At 42.2% G+C, this 23517-nt stretch overlaps 1 protein-coding gene across 2 annotated transcripts in view; it reads right to left on the reverse strand.

The window, feature by feature from the left end:
- Positions 1–2874: 2874 nt before the first annotated feature.
- TFCP2L1 (transcription factor CP2 like 1) overlaps positions 2875–23517 on the reverse strand; it is a 40721-nt gene continuing 20078 nt past the window's right edge. Inside the window, exons 3-15 of one of the 2 annotated variants that reach the window (XM_038422706.2) lie at positions 20749–20825; positions 19214–19319; positions 18849–18955; positions 18000–18152; positions 16505–16615; positions 14577–14668; positions 13002–13050; positions 12811–12904; positions 10996–11086; positions 10149–10249; positions 8808–8950; positions 6172–6223; positions 2875–5252 (exon numbers count right to left, since the gene is read on the reverse strand). In XM_038422706.2, coding sequence (XP_038278634.1) covers positions 5215–5252; positions 6172–6223; positions 8808–8950; positions 10149–10249; positions 10996–11086; positions 12811–12904; positions 13002–13050; positions 14577–14668; positions 16505–16615; positions 18000–18152; positions 18849–18955; positions 19214–19319; positions 20749–20825 — 1214 coding nt within the window. In that variant the 3' untranslated portion in view covers positions 2875–5214. The remainder of the gene's footprint in view (positions 5253–6171; positions 6224–8807; positions 8951–10148; positions 10250–10995; positions 11087–12810; positions 12905–13001; positions 13051–14576; positions 14669–16504; positions 16616–17999; positions 18153–18848; positions 18956–19213; positions 19320–20748; positions 20826–23517) is intronic. The other variant, XM_038422707.2, reaches the window with a different exon arrangement.

Here is a 23517-nt window from a genome sequence, read left to right on the forward strand (position 1 = left end):
ACATTGGTCAAACTGGACAGTCTCTACATAAAAGAATGAATGGACACAAATCAGACGTCAAGAATTATAACATTCAAAAACCAGTTGGAGAACACTTCAATCTCTCTGGTCACTCGATTACAGACCTAAGAGTGGCTATCCTTCAACAAAAAAAGCTTCAAAAACAGACTCCAGCGAGAGACTGCTGAATTGGAATTAATTTGCAAACTGGATACAATTAACTTAGGCTTGAATAGAGACTGGGAATGGATGAGTCATTACACAAAGTAAAACTATTTCCCCATGGTATTTCTCCCCCCACCTCACCCCAGCCCCCACTGTTCCTCAGATATTCTTGTTAACTGCTGGAAATAGCCTACCTTGATTGTCACCATGAAAGGTTTTCCTCCTTCCCCCTCCTGCTGCTGGTGATGGCTTATCTTAAGTGATCACTCTCCTTACAGTGTGTATGATAAACCCATTGTTTCATGTTCTGTGTGTGTGTGTGTGTATATATATATATATCAATCTCCCCTCTGTTTTTTCCCACCAATTGCATCCGATGAAGTGAGCTGTAGCTCACGAAAGCTTATGCTCAAATAAATTTGTTAGTCTCTAAGGTGCCACAAGTACTCCTTTTCTTTTATTGAGCAGGAGAAAGTCTCAAGTGCACAGCATAGAGAATGGTTGTGTCTATGAGAGCTGAGCTTAGGGTGACCCTCAGCATACAAATGAATGTCTTACCTATGCTCTCCCCTCTTTGGTCTTACTGCAGCTAGTAGGCAGCAGTAGTCTTCTGACCACACAGCAGAGCTCTTATGCAAGAAATTCTCCATCCCTTGTCCCCTTCCAGGAAAGGGTGTTTTTCATTTCCAAATCAAAGACATTCCATCCCCCTAACTTGTGCCCAGAGAAGTTCTGTGGCACTGCCTCAGATTCACACTTCAACTTAATCAAGGGGTCCATATAAGGGAGTGGGGCACTCTGACTGAGGGCTTCTCTACACAGCAATGTTGTCAACAAAAAATTTTTTAAAGCACCCGTGAAAGACAAAAGCCCCCCTGCGAAAGACAAAAGTTTTGCCGACGCAAGTGTCAGCATCAACGCGGCTTTGTCGGCAGGAGTACTCTCCTGCTGTCAAACATACAGCTAAGGGTACCATAAAATCCCTCCTTTACCTGTAAGGGGTTAAGAAGCAAAAATAACCTGGTTAGCACCAGGCCAAAAGGACCAATAAGGGAAGAAGATCCTTTCAAATCTGTGGGGGGAGGTTGTGTTTGTACTTGCTTTGTTCTCTCCAGAATAGAGAGAGACCAGGACAGGAAAAAAAATCTAAAACCCTACCTGAAATAAGCATCCAAGATTACAAACTGTAAGTAATAGCAAGGAAATGCATTAGATTATCTTTTGTTTTAGCTTGTGAACTTTCGCTATGCTAAAAGGGAGGTTTATTCCTGTTTTTTGTACTTAGCCTAGCCTAACCCAAGAGCTAGAAAGAAAAAACAAAAAAACAGCTTGTGAATTCCCTTGCAGGACTTAACGCTCTTCCCTGAGGCTGGGGGGTTGAGGGGAGAGGAAATAAGTGTCCTTTAAAGAAAAAGAAAATCCTCCCTGTTTTTCAATCAGTCAAAAGAAAAAATGTTTTTAAAATCCTGATGTCTGGGCTTCCGGTTCAAAATGATCCCACCGCACTGCCACCATGTCAGGGTTCCCTCCCCACTCTGAACTCTAGGGTACAGTTGTGGGAAACTGCATGAAAGACCCCTTAAGCTTATTTCTACCAGCTTAGGTTAAAAACTTCCCCAAGGCACAAATTCTTCCTTGTCCTTGGATGGTATTGCTGCCACCACCAAGTGAGTTAGACAAGGATTCAGGAAAAGGACAACTTGGACTTCCCATTTCCCCAAAATATCCCCCCCAAGCCCCTTCACTCCCTCTCCTGGGGACGCTTGAGGATAATCTACCAACCAAATAGTTAAACAAGGTGAACACAGACCAGACCCTTGGATTTTTAGGACACTAAAAACCAATCAGGTGCTTAAAAACAGAACTTTTACTTTTTTCTTTATAATAAAGAAGCACCTCCTGTAAAATTACCTTCCATTCTGATTTTACAGGTAAGATTTAAAACAGAGGATTCCCCTCTAGGCAAAACTTTAAATTTACAAAAAACAGGAATAAACCTCCTTCTTAGTATAAGGAAAATTCACAAGCTAAAACGAAAGATAATCTAACACATTTCCTTGCTATTACTTACAGTTTCTAATCTTAGATGCTTATTTCAGGTAGGGTTTTAGGAGATTTTTTTTTTCCCTGTCCTGGTCTCTCTCTGTCCTGGAGAGAGCAACAAAGCGAGCACAAACAAAACCTTCCCCCACGTATCTAAAAAGATCTTCTTCCCTTATTGGTCCTTTTGGTCAGGTACCAACCAGGTTATTTTTGCTTCTTAATCCCTTACAGGTAAAGGAGGGATTTTATGGTACCCTTAGCTGTATGTTTATGACACCTGCCGACAAATCTAATGCCACTTGCAGGGCTAGAAGTATTTTGTCGGCAAAAGTGCTGACAAAATACCGACAGAGCATGTTTACACACACTGACTTTTAGCAACAAGGTTGCATAGTGTAGACAAGCCCTAATACAACGATGTGCTCAGACCTTGCCCCCAGGAAACCAGGGCACAATCAAAGTTCCCTGCTCTAATTTGAATAAAATTCATTCAACCAGAGCTTTGGCCACCTTTCTGCACAAGGTTTTAGCTGGGGTAGTGTACAAAGCAGTCAATTGGGCAGGTGCGGGGCATGTTTTTGAAATGTTAAATAGCGGAGGGGGTTGGGAAAGATCTGTAGTAATTTTTTTTGCGGGGGGGTGAAGACAGGAAGAGGCAGTTTCTGTTTTAAAAAATGCACCTTTCCATTGGAAAATTTTGATTCCCCCCATATATACATTTTATTTATTTGAAAAAAAAATAAAAATTGTTGTGTCTATTAGAAATTAATCGATCTGCCAGAGTGCCCCATGTCCCCATTTTCCTCTGTGGGCAGGACTCAAGACCACATTACATCTTCCATGATGCACTATGCTGCCACGCACACCTTGCACCCCACCCCTGCTGGCTAAGCTACTACACAATGCATCATGGGAACTGTAGTCCAGCCCCCAGGGGAGACGTGGAGCAGGAGGCACCTGAACTACAACTCATTTTGACAATGTTTTGACACTTCCAATTTGAAACTGTTTCAATATTTGCAAAATTGATGTTTTTCAAAACTTTTCATTCTGTGAAACATTTGGATTTCAACTGTTCAGACCAACTCTGGGCAGTTTCAATTGCCCACAGGACAGAAATTTTCATTTTCTATCAGCTCTCCTAATTATCCACCAAAGAGTGAAATGCAACAAGGGCCTGATCCAGCTTCAATTGAAATCAATGGGAGTCTTCCCACTAGCTTAATGGGAGCCAGATTAGGCCCATAAAGATGAAAAGGAAAACGGTAGATACAGGCATGCAAACAGGAATCAAGAATGACAGCAGATGTATGCAAGGAGCAAGTATTCTGAATGCCCCCTTACCTGATCTTAGATTCATATAAACTGATTGCATTTGCTAGAGCAGATAGCTTCTATTTTCTACATAAGCTACCACAACTAAAACCTAACATTTATAGCAAGTATCAGTTACCAACAGCTTTTGTTGAATGGAATAAATCCAGAGTTGAGTTGTCAAGAGATTTAAAGCCAGTCTACCACTTCAAAAGCACTTTATCAAAAACCAATGCACTTGACTGAAGCTATTCTAAGCTAAAAAATATAACATGGTGTGAACTGTTCGCCTCAAGTTGATTTGTCCTCATTTGCATCCTTCAAAAAGTCATTGGACTGTTTGTGTGTCCATTTCCATCCATGTGGAGTTCTTCTGGCAGCAGGCTAAAATGGAACAACACATTCACTTCTAGTAGCAACAGTGGAACAGATGTAGCTACAAAAAAAAAATTATATATTTTTTGAAAGCAGATCTTACAGCTGAGTGAAAAGAGAGGACAGATGGAGAAGAGGTCTAGAGAAAGCTTAGCAGGGTACCAAAAATGGGCTAGGAGGAAATTAGCCCAATGTCTGCTGTGTTGTCAAATTGAATGGGAAGGCAGCAGGACAAAATGCTCACCAGGAGCACTGAGAAGGAAAGAAAAGTGTTTGTTTTAAGAGGAAAGATGGAACAATGCAGTGTGAATCACAAACAGCCATAACCGACTGATTATAGGAACACAGGTTAGGATGCACGCAGATACTTAAATATTAATTGGGCCAGAAAACAAACGGACTTAGGCATCTAAAGATTCCACTTTTAATCAAACAATGGAACAACTTCAACAGGAGAAGCTGAGGGAACCCCACCTCAGAATTTTCCATAGCCTGGTGGCTAGGGACCTCACCTGAGAGAATCTGAACAGGGATCTTCCAAGTTTCTATCCCTCAGGATGGGGGGTGGCACTTGCACTGGGGATCTCCCACATCCTGTGAAAGTACCCTATATCCACCAGGCTAAACATAAGGGAGGTCTTCCTCCCCTTCCCTCCAACTGTTATGTTTTGGGTCTCACACGGGTAGCCAAGCACCTGTGTTCCTCCAGTTTGTGAATCACTAGCCAAGATAGGTGCCTCCATGCAGCGTGCTGACTTTGTGGATCGTAGTCAAAGGTGCCTATCTCTCCCCATTTGTTGTACAGGGCGCCAAGGTGCCTAAATTGGCTTTGTGACTCACGATGTTGTTCCAGGGATTTTCTAGGCACTATGATACTCAATGTTGTTACACCTACGCCCGTTCATGGATCCCACCCATAGTCCTCTGCCTAGAAAGAGCTTGTATCTGAGATGAAACTGGTGCTGAATACAAGAGTACTCAGAAGGCACTGTAGATAAACCAGTTCCAGCCATGAGAATTGCTTTTCATTTTGCATTTCCCTTTAGAAAGAGGCAGATGTATCTGAGCAATAAGCAGGACCCTCAACAACTTAAAAGCCTAAATAGGAGGGAAGGGGTAGACAAATACACAGACTTGAAGATATTCTTATTTCCATTCTCAGAAAACCACTTGTCTAAGAAGTTTGTTTTTCCTTAAGACCACTGGTATTTTTCAGTTCATGGGAGCGCTTTATCCAAATGGATCTTCATGTTTCCAGTTTGGGTTGCAGCAATCTTGGTGAGGCATCGACGTTTTAGGTTGTTACAGTCCGAGTGGTCATTTTAAAATGATGTGGTAGCCATCGTTGCTTTCAGCTGTAATAGCGAAATGCTTTTCAGTGCAAAGATTATTGCAATTTATTTTATATAAAAAAGGTGAAGAAATTTAACAATCTGGTCTTTCCTCCAACGCAGCTTACACTCTGCTACCACAACTGATTAATAAGGATAAATACTGAACGTTCAAACAAAAGCATTTTTTAAAATGCTTTTAATAGGAGATTTACACTAATGACATCAATGGACTTATGCCAAATTGGTATCAGTATAAATAGAGAATATGGGCCAAATCCTCATCTACTGAAAATTGGCTTCCATGGAGCTAAGATGAGGTTTGGGCCTTTGAATTCAGTGGCTTTATAATCCACCTAAATTCAGTGTAACAGAGCAGAATTTAGTTTCAGATTTACACTGGTGTAATGGAAAGCAGAATTTGGCCCTCTTATTTTTATGCATTCAGCTACCACTCAAGTTCTGCTTGATGCTGGAGATGCAAATCAGAAAAAGTCAGTCCTTTCCAGATAGCTTAGAAAGGACTCAGAATTTCAAATGCTTCATGAAGAAACTAGTCTGAGGATTCATTTACCTGTATGCTCGCTCTCAGATTCTTATCTCAGATTATACAGTGGTTCTTCATAAAATAAAACCTTCATTAAGAATAATTACTTTACACCTCAGTTATGTCTAGGCTTATCAAAATATGGATTTAAGTGTGGATGAGAAATATTTTAGTCAATTAATGCATTAGACTTTTGCAGTGTTATTTGCTACATATTACTTAAATTTACACGGCCAACAAAGGAAAACAACGTTTCATTTATAGAACTTTTGGTTATTTATATCTGCCATATCCCATCTTTCCATTTCTCAATTTCTTCCCCCCATTCTTTCCCTGAAGTTCTTAGGCAGTTGAAAGCAATAGTATAAAACAGTAAGTAGCATCAGAATAGCATACCTTTTAATGTGCTGATAACAAAACAAGACTCATCCTGGAAGTTTTGCACCATCTGAATGGCAGGGGAAAAAAACAAGAATATAAAATTCTTCGTAACAGTTGATGTCTTAACATTTTGAGCACAACAAGTTTTAATTCAATGCCCAATATAAAACTTTTAAAAGGAAGGTCAATCAACTGAGCATCTGATCTTACGAAGTACTTAGCATTTTGCCACAATACAGCAAAGCAATTGAATATATGGGTAGTCCATTAAAGCCAATGGGAGTAACTTAAGTGTTTTGCTGGATCAGTTCTATAGGGTTCAGCACTTTGCAGGATCGAGTCCAAAGATTACCACACAAATTCATTTTTTCCTGCTACATCAAGTCACCCAGTTGTCCCCCCACTCTAGATCAGACGAGGGTCTGGCCCTTAAACTGGCCTACCTCCATTGACTTCAACAGAATTAGGCCAATTTACACCAGCTGAGATTGGGATCGCAATGCAGGATTATACATTTACTAGTATTTTCACCAGTTTATTTTTAAGTGAAGTGACCAAAGAGACTGAAGTGCTCTCCGACAGGTTTTTGAATGTTATAATTCTTGACGTCTGATTTGTGTCCATTCATTCTTTTACGTAGAGACTGTCCAGTTTGACCAATGTACATGGCAGAGGGGCATTGCTGGCACTTGATGGCATACATCACACTTCAATCTCTCTGGTCACTCGATTACAGACCTAAGAGTGGCTATTCTTCAACAAAAAAGCTTCAAAAACGGACTCCAACGAGAGACTGCTGAATTGGAATTAATTTGCAAACTGGATACAATTAACTTAGGCTTGAATAGAGACTGGGAGTGGATGGGTCATTACACAAAGTAAAACTATTCCCCATGTTTATCCCCCCCACCGTTCTTCAGACGTTCTTGTCAACTGCTGGAAATGGCCCACCTTGATTATCACTGCAAAAGGTTTCCCCCTCCTCTCCCCCCCCCCGCTCTCCTGCTGGTAATAGCTCACCTTAAGTGATCACTCTCCTTACAGTGTGTATGATAACACCCATTGTTTCATGTTCTCTATGTATATAAATCTCCCCACTGTATTTTCCACTGAATGCATCCGATGAAGTAAGCTGTAGCTCACGAAAGCTTTGCTCAAATAAATTTGTTAATCTCTAAGCTGCCACAAGTCCTCCTTTTCTTTTTTCAAAGATAAGAGTGAGGTCACTAAAGGTAGGGTTCGTAGCTAACCTAAGCAGAGTTAGTTACTCATGCAAAGCAATCAGATTTTAAAGAAAAGTCCAGCTACCATTTAAATCCCCAAATAACTGATCAGGTTGGGCACAGAGTGATGAGCTGCTCTGGAAAACTCGCTAAAAGTGTTGCAATGGGAGCTGAGGCCTAGAGCTTGGAAGGCAGTCAAGTGCCTAATTTCTTGAGCTCTTTTGAGAGTTTAGCTCCCATTGTGTGCTGAACACTTGAAAATCTGGCCCCTACCTGTTTAAACTTGACCCCCCAGGGCAAGCAGAGCAATTCCACTTCCATTCTCTTGAAGTTCTCATGCTAAGCTCCCTTTCCACCTCTAGTTCCCCTCAGGCTAAGTTAACTCCCCTACTCTCTCTCTTCCCCCTCCCCCCCACCAAATTAGACTCCACTGCACTGTGTGTGCGCGCGCACACGCGCACGCGCACACCTAATGATGCATGAAGTACATTAACTCAGTGCCTCTCCTTTGCATCGCTTGTGTTCTCTGCCACTAGAACACAAAAGACCAAAAATAAAGTAATAGATATTGTTAATAAGTAACTTAAGTATTTAAGGCCCCTCACACCAGAGGTAGTTGAGGCAATTCTCCCCTGCCCCTCTCCTCACAGGTTGCCTCAAAGCACTTCATGCTTATTAAACGCTGAAGGTTTCTGATTTAATCGGGGTGAAATGGCAAGGAGACTTTCAGAGTAAGCATTACAGGCTTAAATTTAGGCCCCATTTGAGTCCCGCTCTCTGCTTCGTTTGCTTTAACAATGTTCCTTTCAGGTGTAGTGCCAGTCCCTCTAAATGAAGCTCCTTAAGTGATTCTGGTGCATGAAAAGAGCAAGTCGTTTAGAGAAAGAACAAAAGAGAAAAGATTGTGGCAACTATTAACATGCAAAACGGAACAAACCAAATGAAGTGTTTGTGTAAGCAGGCAACTGCCAAGAATTCAGGGACATTGTTACATACACCTAGCAAGCAATGATTTGGCTCAATGTCTGCAACCATTGGCTAAGACATAAGAGTGACTGGCAAGTGATTTCCGGGTACCTAACCTTAAAGAGTCTGATTTTCAGATCCAGTACCCAAAAAGTTACCACTTTTGAAATTCACTAATTCATTGGAATTTAAATATATTTCATGCTATTGCAAATATCACTTAAAGAACTTCTCTTAAGAAGAACAAAAAGTTATATAGCTGAATTCTTTGATTTAAAGACTCAAAAATATCTGGGACAAGTGTGGAAGTCAAACAAATTTTTTGGGCTTAATAATCTTGACTAGTTCCCTTGGAGACTCTTGCATAGTTTTAAAGGTCAGCCTAACTATAAAAAAAGAAAGTCAGGCAGCTGTCTTGAACTCTGATACTTCGTACCAGACGTGTTTGCTTTAGCCCCTTACCTCATTGCTCACTAATACATGGATCCCTGTAGGTCCTTGCCGATAGATCCGATTTATCTGCTGTGGGGAAATGCTATACAAGTTTGCAATCTTCTCAATTAATTCCAGGGTTGTCAGCTCTTCCAAGAAGACTGCATGATATACTGCAATAATTAAGGGAAACAAGCCTTTATACCTACAACCAAAAAGCTTGATTTCAATGAATGAATTGGATATAAAGATCAAGGGCTAGACCTGGAGCTGGTGTAAGTCAGCATAGTGCCTTTGAAGTAGCACCAATTTATACCAGCTAAGGATCTGCCCCAAAATGTCTAATATTTATCTCTCTGCATATAAGAAGGCAAGGACAATCTAGGTAAGTATTGGCCCAGGTGTGCCCGCAGAAAGACTCAAGAACTGCCAATAAAACCACATATTGCAAGACACTAAATGAAACACCCTTTATAGGAGTGCTAGTTGATTTTCTTAGAGAATCTTGCGATTCTGCTGACCCCATTTTGGTACTTCGGATATATCTGAAAGAGAATTAGTTTGAGCTACAGGAAGATGAATGAGTTTCTACATTAAGAAGAAAAAAGCCTAGCACATGTATAGTTCTTTGTATGCATAGAATTCGAAGCAGAACCCAGAACAGAACCTTGGATCTTCTGATGCCCAATCCTGTGGCCTATCCTCTGGGCCCCACTACCCTCTTCCATATCTACATGTTCCATCTTAAAAGGGCAGAGTCTTGCATCTGTTCTTCAAATTCTGTTAACTGAAACAGTTGACTAAAAGTACAATGGTCACCATTAAAAAGTCAACATTTCCTATATGGTGTTATCGGTTACTTCCTATTTTACATGTGAGGTGATAACTGCAGTAGGTCGGATACCAATGGGTCGTAATGTTTGACAATGTTGATTTTTAAAAAGGGTAAAGGGGCCATAATCTCCCTTCCATCAAAGGGCTTGAAGGGGGCCAAGCAGAACCCCTGAAGTGGGCAGGGCCGGCTGGAGAGAGGGCATGGCCAGGACGGCTGGGATAGGATGCACTGATTCAATTGGTCTCCCCAGTGGCATTCCACTGGAGGGGCTACTGTGGAGCCACTGGCAGAAATTAAAGCTGCCCTGTGTTGATGACTCCCTTACAGGAGGGTGGCAGTGCAAACATCACCTGCCTTTCCTGAACAACCCTCAAGTCAGCACAAGCTGCATCTCTGTGGTGGGCAGGATGCTGTCCTGCTGCTCCATGCCCTTGTGCAGCTGAAGCCAACCCAGTGGAATTACTGGTCAGATGTGGAGCTCAGAGCCAAAAGGAGCTCAAACTAGCACTTATGGGAGCAGAGGTCAGGAAACTTACCACATAGATTACCATCTCCATTCTCTCGTTTTTGGTGCAGATGAGACCTGTTCTGCTCTGGTTCTTGACAGACATAAATTGTCATTTTAGGCCTTACGTTTCTATGGGTTTAAAAACAAAAAAAGTGATAAATTCTTTGTTATTAGACTGTGTTGTTGCTGTGAACTGGTCCACAACACACTGGAATAGCTGTTGTGGACTCATTTGGGTAGCACATAAATAAGCAGTCAAGGGGAATCTTGACACCAGCATTGCAGGAGACGAGATGCACCAGGAGATTTGGTAACAGAAGCTTCCCAACTCTGGGAGATGCTGGAAATGGTGCTGAGCATCCTTGACCTCTATGAAGCAAACAAGATTGAGGGTGCTCAGCACCACACAGGAGGCCCTCAGTACATAGAAGGCTAAAGCCCTCACATACTGACTTGAGCCCAGACCAGCTGGTTAGTGAGTGTAGCCGCTGTCTCCTGATGAGGGTTAGGAGGCATTTGTGGGCTCAGTCTTTTTAGTCCATTCAACCCTCGGTTTCTATTGAGACAGGCAACACAGGTACGAGATGGGATGTGAACATGTCTCTGCTGGGAAGCACATTGAGACCACTAACTGAATCCAAACAGACCACTGAAGAACCACATTATGCTAATGACTTTTCACTCATCTCTGACCTAGTCAGTATTCAAACTCGTACCTTAAGGTGAATAGCCCACTGCCAACCCCCTGAGCCAACCAGACTCTAAGGAGACCTACTTCGAGGACTTTACAGAGGCGCTCTAATCAGACACTGAATTAACACTGGAAGCACCAATGGATGCTGCAACAGTAGTATCTGGAAGAGATAGGTACAAACCTTCCTTTGATTGCATTAAAGAGCCGAATTCCATCAGCAGGCCCACAGATCTGAACAAAATCTTCTTTGGACATCTTCAGTAAGTCAGCACCTAGACATTTTGAGGTTATTTTTAGAGGTTAAACAAAACAAAAAAGCTTACAAATAATCAGAAACATGTACAGCTGGACCTGTTAAGAGATGCTGGATGAACAGTTAACATTCCCAGGGTGTGCACGGCAATTGATCCATTCACAACAGATTTTCTTCAAGTCCACAGAATGGCCAATACTGAGCAGTGGTCCAGAGAAAGTGCTTTCAACTGCCACATACACAAGCTAGACTAAGTTCCTGGTCTGTGGGCAAAAATCTGCTCTTAACTACACAAATCAATGCGGTTTTAATGGAGTAACGTGAAACAGAATTTGACCATGCAACCCTTGCTGCCCTAGATGGCGAGGGCTGGTCATGAGTTAAAGACCTAACTTTCCTGCTGCACAGGGACATTTAAAAATGTCTTCTTGTTGACCAAGATTGTGGAGGCCTTAAACTCAACTTGATGACATTTCTGTTTGTCTGTCTGTAAAATAACTTTTGAATGCCTCATCTGACCAATTTCTATGCTTCAGAGAACACACTATGCAGCATTGTTGGGGCTGCGTCAGTCCCAGGATATTAGAGAGACAAGGTTGGTGAGGTGTACTCTCTCTCTTATTGGACCAATTTCAGTTGGTCCAATAAGAATACACCTCACCCACCTTTTCTTTCTGGAAGAAGTACTAGAAAACAATGGATATTGGATTTCCCCTGTTGATTTGGGGGGATATAGGGGATACCTGGAGTCCCTGCCTTCTGATTACCACAGCCACAACTTCAAGTACCTCCGCATTGTCTCTAGATTGAGCATTGTGTTGATTGCACCCATTAATACCATCCAGCTTAACAAGTCCCAATCTTTCCTCAGCTTCCTAATAGAGTTTGACTCATTGACACCTTGACAAACTGAATGCATTTATCTCCCAGATTAGCAATGGTGGGGAAGGGGAGAATCGGGGCATACAAACAGCCACTGGCATGTGAGGGGAGAGTGGAGGATTGCAAGGGAGGCACACAGAGCCCCTAATATGGGAGGGAAGGTTGGAATAGAGGTTCACACAGAGCTGCTAGGATAGGGGTCGGGGGGGAAGAAGTGGGTGAGAGAGGGGAAATGGGAGGCACACAGAACCCCTGCTAGGGTGGGGAGGAAAGGAGTTGGGGAGAGAAGTTGCAGAGAGTCCCTGAAACAGAGGGAGTTGGGAGGCCGCCACACAGGGAGCTTGTGGGTGGGGAGACAGAGGGATGCAAGGAGCCCCTGATGTGTCCAACAAGCTCAGCCTTCCCAAAGCTACAAAGTGTGTGACCTCCTAGTATGTACCTTTCAGATATTCACGGTCAGTTCCTTCCTGCATGCATGATAAAACTTAGCTTAAATTGGAACAACCCACACACATTTCATGCACCAATGAGAGAGTAGAATTTCAGTGACCAAGATTTTCAAAACCAAGTTGGCCAAAATTAGACTTCAAAGCCCATATTTGGGCACCTAAAAGAGTGGCCCAGTTCACACAAGTGCTGAGTATTTAAGCAGCTCCTATTATGATTATTTAGGTGCCTGTATAGGGACTTAGGAACCTAACTTTAGGCATCCAGTTTTGGAAACCCTGACCAATCTTTTTTTTAAGAGTTTCCTCCAAACCCCAGCTCACTGTTTTCTTTGACAAAGACTACCAACCTCCAAAGCATGGTCCACATGGGTAACAGGAAACAAAACAAAACACATGGATCACTTAAACTCACCCGAGAAACTTGAGAAGAGTCTACAGAATGGAGAAAACCTATTACGATGAAGCCACTGCTGGACATCTTGAATAGAAGCAGAGGGAAGGAGGTGCTACATTGCAAAAAGAATAAGAGGGTCTTGAAATGAACTGTTCAGCAGTGTCCTAAAAAAAGAAAAGCACCACATTAACATGACCTCAAATACTTACATCGTTGCTGGAAGGCAGGAGCTCCGCTTGGTGGGTTGGAGAACTGTTGCTAAAAAAAAAAAATTGTATAAAGCAGGGAGAGAAAAACAAAACATTATTTTAAAATTGACATTGAAAATTGTTGGTTATCTTTCCCCACCCCCTTGTCTTGATTGTCAAGGATTTTATGTCGGGTTGACTTTTTTTTCCTCTGATTGGATCAGTTACTTTTTAAATCCGTTTGGCAAAATTCTGCAACTAAACTCACATCGACATTGGCCCTTTGTTGCTTTTCAAATCCATCTGGATGGAGAGCACATAGGCTGTGTTAGAGAAAAAAAAAAACTTATTGCCTTCCAATCCCTCTCCCCAAGATTGTGCATTAACTCCTTGAGAGGAATGTGTGCCAAGGGAAAGGGATGGAGGAAAGTGAAGGGAAGAGAGGTCCATCAGATTTAATAATCCTACTTCCATGGAATTAATCTTCAACAGATTGCAGAAAGCAGTCATGTTTACTCTGAAATGTCACATTTCTAGAATGAAGCTAACCTTGACCCTGAATATGTCATCAGCTGCACACATGTACTCCCACTGGCTTCACTGGAGTTTGCAGAGGTGCAACTGAGGGCATGATCAGACTCCTTAAGCTTTGTACTGAGCCAAAACACATCACAGCAACTTTGAGTGCACTTTCAGGTCTCCCACATACTGGGAGGAAACCTGTGCTTACCACATGGAGTTCTTACGGAGTTCAAACTTTTCAGCTGGGCAAATCTCTATCCTCAAACCATTCATGCTAATGCGGGCTGGGCACAAACATTTTACCATCCCTGGGCCAAGCCCTAAGGTCCTTATTCCATCAAACTCCCAGGGTTGGTCACAGGAATTTGCCTATGCAAAAACGGAGTAAAGAAGGACTCCATGAGTTGACCCCAGTGTTATTATTTTAAACAGGGCAAATTGTATTTGAACAGTGTTTGCCCAAACTGGTTTAAACTATGTTTCAAACAAACAGATTTTATCCTCCAGTGTGGACCGGGCCTTAAAAAAAAAAAGGCTAAAGATTTGCCTATAGAGCTAATTATTTACCTCTGAATAGAGGGGAGTGCTCAGAAGAATTATCAGCTAGCATGCTAGTGTATTTTTGCAGTCTGAATTTTTCCCCTCCCTCACAGACCCAAGTCTGTCAGTGCAGTGATATCATCACGCCTGTTTTCATACACTACATTTAAAATGAGAACACTAGATATCCGTTATAAACGCTTAAGACCTAACTCTGCCCTTGCTGATGTACAAAGCAAAGCTTCCACTGACCATCCCATAGTGTCTCAGTGTAAAATATTATTCCCTTCCTCTGCCCAACAGAGCAAGCAGATCAGGAATGTGTAACCAGACAGTTAAACTGCAAGGAGGTGGGAAATGCAGCCAGTTCCTTCCTGGAATTCTTGTGGGAAGAGTGGACTTTAAAGCTGGAATAAGCATCGAGCTCCAGCTCAAGTGCTGGCTAAGCTGGTTCTTGATCTATTATACAATATCAAACCAATGCATGCACACACACTACATGCTAACTGACAAGAAAAAGCATTTATTACATACCCATCTCCAAGGCTGAAGCTGTTTGGAGAACTGTTGTAACTTGGTGATGGAGCATTGTTTACTTGATAAGGCAAATCTGGCCATGGAGAACACTGAAAACGAAGCCAATGGGACACTGAGCAAAGCAGGATTTCATCCAACTGGAAAAAGGGGCCCTGATTCTTCCCTCACACCACGTATGGCATGGTCACTCCATTAAGGTCAGCGAATTACCCGTGCTGAAAGGAGGAGCCGGCCCAGGGATCTGTACTCTGCATTGCAAGAGGACTGAGGCTATACCAAATTAGTTCTAATTGTGCTTTCTCCATATATTCCTTTTCAGAAAGCCTGTCCCAAACTAACACTGAGACAAACTCTGCTCTTGCTTACATCTGGGCCACATCAATAAATAGTCATTGAAGACAGGATTTGGCCCACAACGCAGAAATTTCCCAGCTGCCAAATTCCAGCCTCAATTATAAATCCCAAGTAACACCAGACTAGAATGACTAATTAGATGAACCACAAGCACATCATTGGAGTTACCTCAGATTTATACCAGCATGAGAGCAGAATTTGGCTTAGTCCATTCAAAAGTATCAACAAAGGAAGTCAAGTTTATAAATAGGGGCTATAGGAAAACCTAAGGCAGACACATATAAAGGTAACCAAAAAACACTGCAAGACAGGCTGGATTCCACACTCAGTTGCACTGGTGTAAATCCAAAGTAACTTTACTGAAGCCAATGGAGTTGGTTACAGTGATGTAAACCCAGAACAACAGAATCTGGCCCTGTAGTCAACCTGTTAAAGAGCATATGACTATACTATGCAGTGTCCCTGTTTGCAGTGATAAAGCAGGAGAATCTGTGGCATTCTTGGAGTTTTATCACCTCCACAAATACAGCTTTAAGCAAATATTTAACTCTTCAGCGCAACCAGGGCTAGAGGATTTCCTCATTCAATGTGTTAAAGTGCACTGGTGTTAACGGCAAGAGCTCTGTATCTGCCCATGTTGTAGGATTATGTCTCTCTGCACAGCAGGGTCTTGCTAGCAAAGGCTACTAGATTATAGGACAAAATTATATATTATCTGATTATTCCAAATAATGATAAACCAAAAGCCATTCTCTTACAGAATGAGCTTATTTAAAACAAGCAAAAAGAAAATGAAATCATCTTAAGGAGTTCCAGTGAGACACTGTTTAAATAAAAAACTAGATCTTCTACAGGCTGGCATTCTAGTCCTGGAACTGCCGCTGATGGGAACATTCCCATAATGAAGGTGGTACTTGACTCCTAAACAGATTATAAAGTGCCCTTGGCTGGTGCTTCTGCAGCCCAATGCGGATTATGCACAAGCTTTAGTGCACAGTGTAATCATGATGTTAAAAAAAAAAAAAAAAGTCAATCTCATATGACCCATACCACATGCAAAACATTCTTCGAACATGAGCCCATTGTAGAATGAAGCTAGCAAAGACCAAGCTCACTATACTGGCTTGTTCTAAAGGACATCCATGAAGGAAAAGAAACTGACAATTGGATCAGACCATCTATTCCAGCATCCTGTCTTTGACTCCACCCAGAACCAGATGGTTTAGAGGAAAGTGTAAGCTATGTGTATGGGACACTTATTTGGAGGGGACAACTCATGGATGCTAAGAGGTGAAAGACAATCGCTCCTTAACCCAGTTAATGGCTGGTTTATGCCCTGAAGCACAAGAGTCCAATATTCCTTATAAACTTTAATTCCATCTAATATAGCTTTTTCTGAAAAGTCTAATCCCTTTTATATAGTTTCATTAAGTTCTCAGTCTCAATGAGACCTTGCTGAGTGGAACCCCAGAAACTAGTTCAGCCCTGTGCAGAAGTCATTCCTTTTGTCATTTTAAGTGTGTGGCCCAACATATTAAACCAGTGAGCTGTACATGACTAAAGCATCTTACCTCTGTGAGAATGGTTGTATCGTAGGAGGGCTGGTATTTCTCCTTCTCTTGGGCAGTCTTCTTCTCCATTTTCTCTCTATCAGTTTTCTGCTTTCTGTCAGCTCCCTTAGGCTACAAGCACAGAGCACAAGCTTTTCCTTATGCCTCACTTCACAGGGTGGGTAAAAGGGGGCCATAGGTTTCATCTGATCTGTGCACAATAGCCTCATTGGCATCAATGGGCTTTCTACACATGAAAGAAGGGCAGAACAAGGCGTCTATTTTCCAAGCAGCAGTTCATAGAAAAACCTCTACTGTATCTAGAACATCCTTTGTTAACATTGCCATGCCTGTAGCATTTCCTAAACACTTGGAGCGCTACACAATCTGTATGCTTTCACAGTGCAACCCCTAGGATTTGATGCTATATTAGAGCCTGAATCTCTGATGGAGGAACACACTTTAAATGAGCCCCTGTGTTATTTCTCCAGGAACTATAGGTATTATGAAAACTAAAGAGAAGTCAGAGTGGATCACCAAATCCAGCCCCCCATGCCCCCCCACCAATCTATGGAAAGTTTAGATTCAGATCTAACTGAAAGCCTGTTCACCAGTCCCGAAATGGATAGAGTACCTGTTCATTCCAAGTTTGCCAAAAAGCTTTAAACATGAACGGAGACAGAGAACAAGGCTGCCCATCTTCCTCTCAATGTGTAGCATCGAGGGGAACTACTTGCAACATTTAAGGCCCTTCTCAAGTGCTTATCGGAGAATAGTCTAGGGAGTCGTTATCCTCCTCCGCTACTCAGGAAGAGCTAACTAAGAACTAACTAAGCTAAAAAAGGCACCAGATTCTGCTCTCAGCTCTATGGGTGTAAATCCAGACTATGCCACTGAAGCCAGTGAAAATACTCTGGATTTATACAATGTAATATACAATGAGCAAATGTAATTATACAATGAGCAAAGGTTGGCTTTGGTATCTTAACAGGCAGTGACGGAAGTTACCAAGTGCCAGATCTGGAACAGGTAGACTATACACACCATCTCTATGGCTAACTCTTTCCCGCTATTGATGACTCACTGGACAATATCTTTTATGGTTGAAGAGACTCTGATATGAGAGCTCTATTCTGTGCGTTGGTGCCTTCCCAAGGAGCTGTTATCCCGTCCAAGCAGAGCAGATTATTTAAAAATCCAGATAACAGAAAGGACTGAGATCTGAGCTGTGGGCTGATCTCGGGCTGAGGGCATGAAGCCGGTCCACGGAATGTAGCTAGCTGCACAGTGCACTTTGGGATCTCTGTTGCTAGATGTACTAGGATGTTGTGCCTTTTCCATAATGGGCACTATTGATGAGAGTACGAGCGCCACCTGTTTAATACCTTTATTCTTTTGCTTTATTGTAATGCCTGAAATACTAACAAACATTTTTAAAACTTTACACATAGCAAGATCAACATTCTTCATGTCTCGAACTCCAGAGAGAATTTGGGAAACCTGAACTAGCCCATACCTTGAACACTTTGATCTGGCAGCTTGCAGAATGCAAGTGTTCAGTATATTCGCCATTCTCATTCTGTTTAAATGTGTCGATTTGTATCCTGAAGGGCACCCCTTTCTCTCCACCATGCTTCCTTGGCGTAAATTCTGTGCTGATACAATGTACCTGGCAAAACAGAAGCTGTCTTTGTAACTGGAGATGGCTCAAAGTTTCAAAGAATCTGATTTTCTAGCCCCCGTAGTTCAGGGGTGCATGCGACTGGGGGTTTCAAGTTTAGTTCCAACCCATCTCTATTTTGTGGAGGAAACGTAGAAAGAGTTCATAACAAAATAAAGAGTTCAAAAGAGTGACAGGAAAAGCAGCCTGGAGAAAAACTGAACATATAGAAAGTAGGCTTTGGCCTTGTGTCGCATACATACAAATTTAATAAAAAATAAATACTTGATATTAAGGGTAGGAAAGCCCCATGAAGTCCGAGATTTTGCAGACACTGAGCCATTTGGGGTGTTTGCAAAACTAGAGTTTGTGGCCTTTCCTGCCCTCCATAAACAAAACCCATCTTTAAGAGGAGAGTAGATATTTAGAGAGACATACAGATCATTCTACCTACAACAGGGCCTGTGCTCTGTGGTAAGAATAGAAGATGCAGCCCCACCTCCAAAAGCTAAATTGGCACATGTGAGTACCCTATAAATAGGACATCAATGCACGCGCGCACACACACACCCTGACCGATGGCGCACAGTTATTTTGGTTAGTATATTTCTTTCCCACGCCTCAGATACTCCAAGACTGAAAAAAGTATCCCTAATAGACATCGTACCATTCCATTTACTGCACGCAAATCCATTCATCCCTTACCTGAATGAATGCAGATGCTCTTTTGGACGGATCCCACAGAAATTCAACAGTGTTTAGTTGGGTCGGGCTGGCCCTGGGATCTAAGATACCGACTGACAGTGGGATATCTGTAGAAGAAAACCCCTAAAATTTTAAAAATATTAAATTGAAGACAACCAACCAAGTTTTCATACAGTTACCAGACTCATTTGAAAAGCCAAGACAACCAATGAGGTATCCAGTTTAAACCAATACAGCTGCGGTTTCTTTCACCCCTCCCTGCACACACCATTACAATTTTTGTAAAAAACCAAACTGAAAAAAATACTTCAAGCAGCTCAGCCAGCTCCAAACACTTTATGGGAACCATAATGAAATAATCTCACCTATATCAAGGATGCGGTCCCCAGGCCGGCTCCATCTCCAGCCCTCCAGCTGCTGGTGTTCTGTGTATTGCAGACGCCGATCATGGAAAACCACCCGAAGGATGCTCTGTTAAGAGAGGAGGGCAAGATGAATTAGGGGAGCCAGAAACCCTGTTCCTGAGATGATTTTGGTTTCCCAGTGTCAGAGATGGGGATCTGATCTGTTCCTCCTCCATGTGTCTAACTCCCATCGAGGAGGAGATCAGAGTATCCCAATGAAAGCCACCCATCTCCATTTATGTCAAATTCCATTGAGAGATGGTTCATCAAGGCAATGCTCTCTGCACTTCAGAGGCCTTGTCAGTGGGAATTTGCCTTGATTCCAGCAATAGACAGTCAAGCCATTGATGTAGGGTTTGCTCCAGTGTAGTTTGCTCTTCCGGTGCAGACTAGGAAAGCCTCTGTTTGCACCAGCAGAGCTTGCTCCCCTTTCACTTCAGGTTTGGACTGGTGCAGCTGCATCAATGGCCAGAGACCATATGGCCAGAATCAGGGCAAATGCACAATGCAGGCAAAGCCAAAGAGACTTTGTACTAATGTATTGCTTTGCATATGCAAAGTGCTTCACTACCACGAGCTAATTATCCCTCACCTCCCAGTTTCCAAAGGAAGTCCATTGTCTTGTTGCCATCCATTCTGAATGGAAGTGAGAGATTAATTTTGCATATAGATTAGAGAAAGGCCCCAAACCAAAACCTAGATCCAAGCACTTGCTTGTTCTCCTAGCAAGAGAGCGTGTGCAAATCTGAACCCAGAGCCACATTTTATAAATCCTTCCTGTAGTGGGCTGAATAAAAACATGGAATCCAAATATGCTTGAACTTTGTAGATCTAAATCCAGATTTGGATCCAAATTTTGTAAGTGGCCCCCCTCTAATGAAAATCCCTGGATCACAACCACAAGAATTTGGGCAAGGAGGGCTTGAAACCAGAACCACGATCTGGATCCAAATTTTGCAAAATCCCTGTATTTGTAAAATCCAAACCCCATAGTCAAACAACCCAGAACTCAGGATGTAGTTCTGTATGTTGTGGGTTGAGTCCATCACTAGCATAAACTTGAGCTGTGCCAGACCTGTGTGAAAAAGCTATGTGAAAAGCTGGAGTCCTCCTTATGAACATGTATCTGAGCCCAGGTGTGTTGAACCTGGGGTTGGTTTATAGCTTTGCATGGGTTAAGCCAGTAGATGAAGTGATGTTCAATGGTTTCAACCCAGTTTAGCTTTGAATTTTGGGATTCATCTGAACCCAAAACTCAGAGTAAAACTCTGAGGGCATGATTGTAACCAAAGCAAAGGTTTAGATGAAACCCTGCAAAGCAAAACTGCACGGTCATAAGCAGCTCTAACCAACTAAGGAATTAGGCCTTCAGTCTTGCTCCCATTAAAGTCAATGGCAAAATATCTCCCATTGTCCTCCATGATAAGCACGGTCAGGGCCTCGATTTGTGTCTGTATGTAGTAGCAGGAAAAAAAGAAATCTATATTTCTCCTTACCTTTACATATTTTGTGTTTAAATCTTGAAACTCTCCCAATTTCCTATTCTCAAGTAGACGGATTTCATAAGACTGACCTAGAGTTTAAGGAAACATTTCCAAGGTGTTTAACATGTTGTAGCAATGAGAGAGTCATGCTGGCATTTATGTTGCTAATAAAGCATAAGACTGATCAGGGAAGGGCATTCTTGGCAACATATCTCGTTTGTCCCATTAATGAGTGGGCATTAATGCAGGGCAGAAATCTGAGGGGAAGATGGTCCTGTGGTTAATGTCCTGGACTGGGTAATAGGAGATTTGGGTTCATTTCCCAGCTCTGCCACAGACTTCCTATTAGACACTGGGAAAGTCACTTAATCATTGTGCTGTCATTCCCCACGTAAAATGGGGACAATAGCACTTATTCCTTTGTCTGTCTTGTCTACTTGATCTAAGTATTGAAGTCTCTTACTATATGTATGTACAGTACCTAGCACAATAGGGCCTCTGCGCTCTACTAGAATGCCAGGGATAATAATCTGGGGCTGATCTTGCTTTCCTTATCACGAGCTTCAATAGGATTTTTGGGTGCCCAAGGATCACGAGGTTGGGCTTGGTTGCGGCATTCCAACATACAGAAATGAGCTCGGATGCTTGTTCGTGCAGGACCAGCGGTGATGGTTTTCTATCATTGTGAGGGATTCAAATCCAAGTATTGGTTTCTTCCATATTAAGAAATTTGCTGATAGTCATATATGCTGATCCTATTGTCCAGGTGGCTTACCAGGTCCAGACATAAGATACCAGAACCTGGACAGTGCAATGAACCTTTTGTGTGTAACCCACTCTGTGTAGTAAACCAGTGCCTGAACAAGGGCAGGACACTATCAATACAATAAATAAAGGGAATAGATACACAATAGCTGGTTTTTCCAGTTTATCTTGCTGCCCACCCCCCACCCCCATCCCCTTTAGTGAATGATCAGCGTATAACGAGGCAATCTGAAACAGTGATTGGTTCAGATTTTCTATCTTAACCAAGGTCATTTTAGCACTGATCCTCCAAAAGACTGCACAGCAGATACATCTGCCCCCAAGCAGCTGCCACTGGTAAAGGAAAAATGCTACATTTCTGGATCCAGATCCGTAAATAGCAGTAGTTTTAGGACAGCAGAACTAATGGAAAGATATTGCATTAGAACAGGGTTCCTCTTGGGAATTGCAGCATTGCAGGTTGGTAACGTGAGTGTAGGCAATGTTACTGGAGTGCTGGGATACTCCCAGCTTATTCTGATGCCTGGAAAAATAGAGTAGAGAAGCCATATTCCATCTTCAGTGTTTGCACACCACTCCCACAGATGTCAATGGGAGTTCCACAAGCAGGCTATGACCCTTGAATCCAAAAACTGGCTAAAGGAGAAAAGGAAACCACACGTAGCTACAGATTAATTCCTAGGTGCTAGAAATATACATAAATCTCAGCCCACATTTTGCAAAATCCACCATTTTCTACTTCCAAGGAGAACTATATTTTGTGGCAAGACAGACTGTTGGACTGAAAGAGGATGGTGTCTGTAACCAATAATCCCAGCACACAATGCCATGGGACATCCTGTGTTCGTACCAAGAAAATATTCTCCATTGAATATTCTCTTTATCAGGAATGTAACTTTATTCACATGACAATTTCAGAGAAATTTTGTTCACTGAAACAGAAATCCCATGGGTTTTATACAGATTTCATAACAAAGCTACATAAGCATGTGCTTGACTTTAAGACTGTGAGTAACTCCACTTTCTTCACTGGAACTTAAAGCACTTAAAGTTAAGCACACGCTTTGTGCTTTGCATGATTGGGACCTCACTTTTCTCAGACCTCTACAAGGCATTTCTAAAATCCCAGCCAGACCCAAAAATAGCCCCAAGGTTCATTTACAGAAAATTCAGTAGTTTACTGGAAGACACAGACAAGTACTTGCACGTGGGAGGGAGCTGAGGATGTGACCACAGATGGGAGGGGAGATGAGCCAAGAGGATCTTTCTGTTAAGGTGAATGCTGTGTGCGCGAGAGAACCCTTAGTTTAAGTGCTCTACATAACCTATCAAGTGTTAATGCAAAGGCACTGACTCTGCATAATCCAAAGTGTTACACAGTAAGAACAAACAAACAACAAACAAAAAAATACTCACATGGCCCAATTTGGATACCATTTTACACTGGTATAAAATCAGAGATATCCCAACAAAACCCAGGCTCAGCGTCAGCCCCAGCCTGTTCCCACTGCTATTATTTCATTAGAGCAACACAGATTTTTTTGACAAAGCCAAATGGAAATATTAGTCCATCGAAGATGGCTCAGTTTCGGTCTAACTTGCATTGGTAGCATGACTTTACACGTTGCATTGCCTCAATGGATTTAGCTCCTCTCAGATCCCTCTTGTACTTACAGAGCTTTACTATGCTAATATTAACCCAATTAATCACCACACAGCCTACTTTATTAGTTGAGAGATCACACACTTCTCTAGAGTAGATGGTCTTTCTAGCCTCATTCTACAGATGGGAAACAGATAGAAAGGCTAACTGACTTGCTCAAGACCACAAAGTAACCCAGTGCCAGAGCCAGGACTAAAACTAAGTTTCTGGTTCTCAGTCAAATGCTCAGGGTACCAGACATCTTGACACTTGGTGGAATATTTGCTATGGGTTCTCCCATCAGTCTCTATTGTCCAGCCTTAGTTTACCATTGTCTTATGTGAACAGCTAAAAGCTTACTGGGCATAAGAAAG

This window comes from Dermochelys coriacea, chromosome 11, assembly GCF_009764565.3.
Source record: "Dermochelys coriacea isolate rDerCor1 chromosome 11, rDerCor1.pri.v4, whole genome shotgun sequence".
Taxonomy (NCBI): domain Eukaryota; kingdom Metazoa; phylum Chordata; order Testudines; family Dermochelyidae; genus Dermochelys; species Dermochelys coriacea.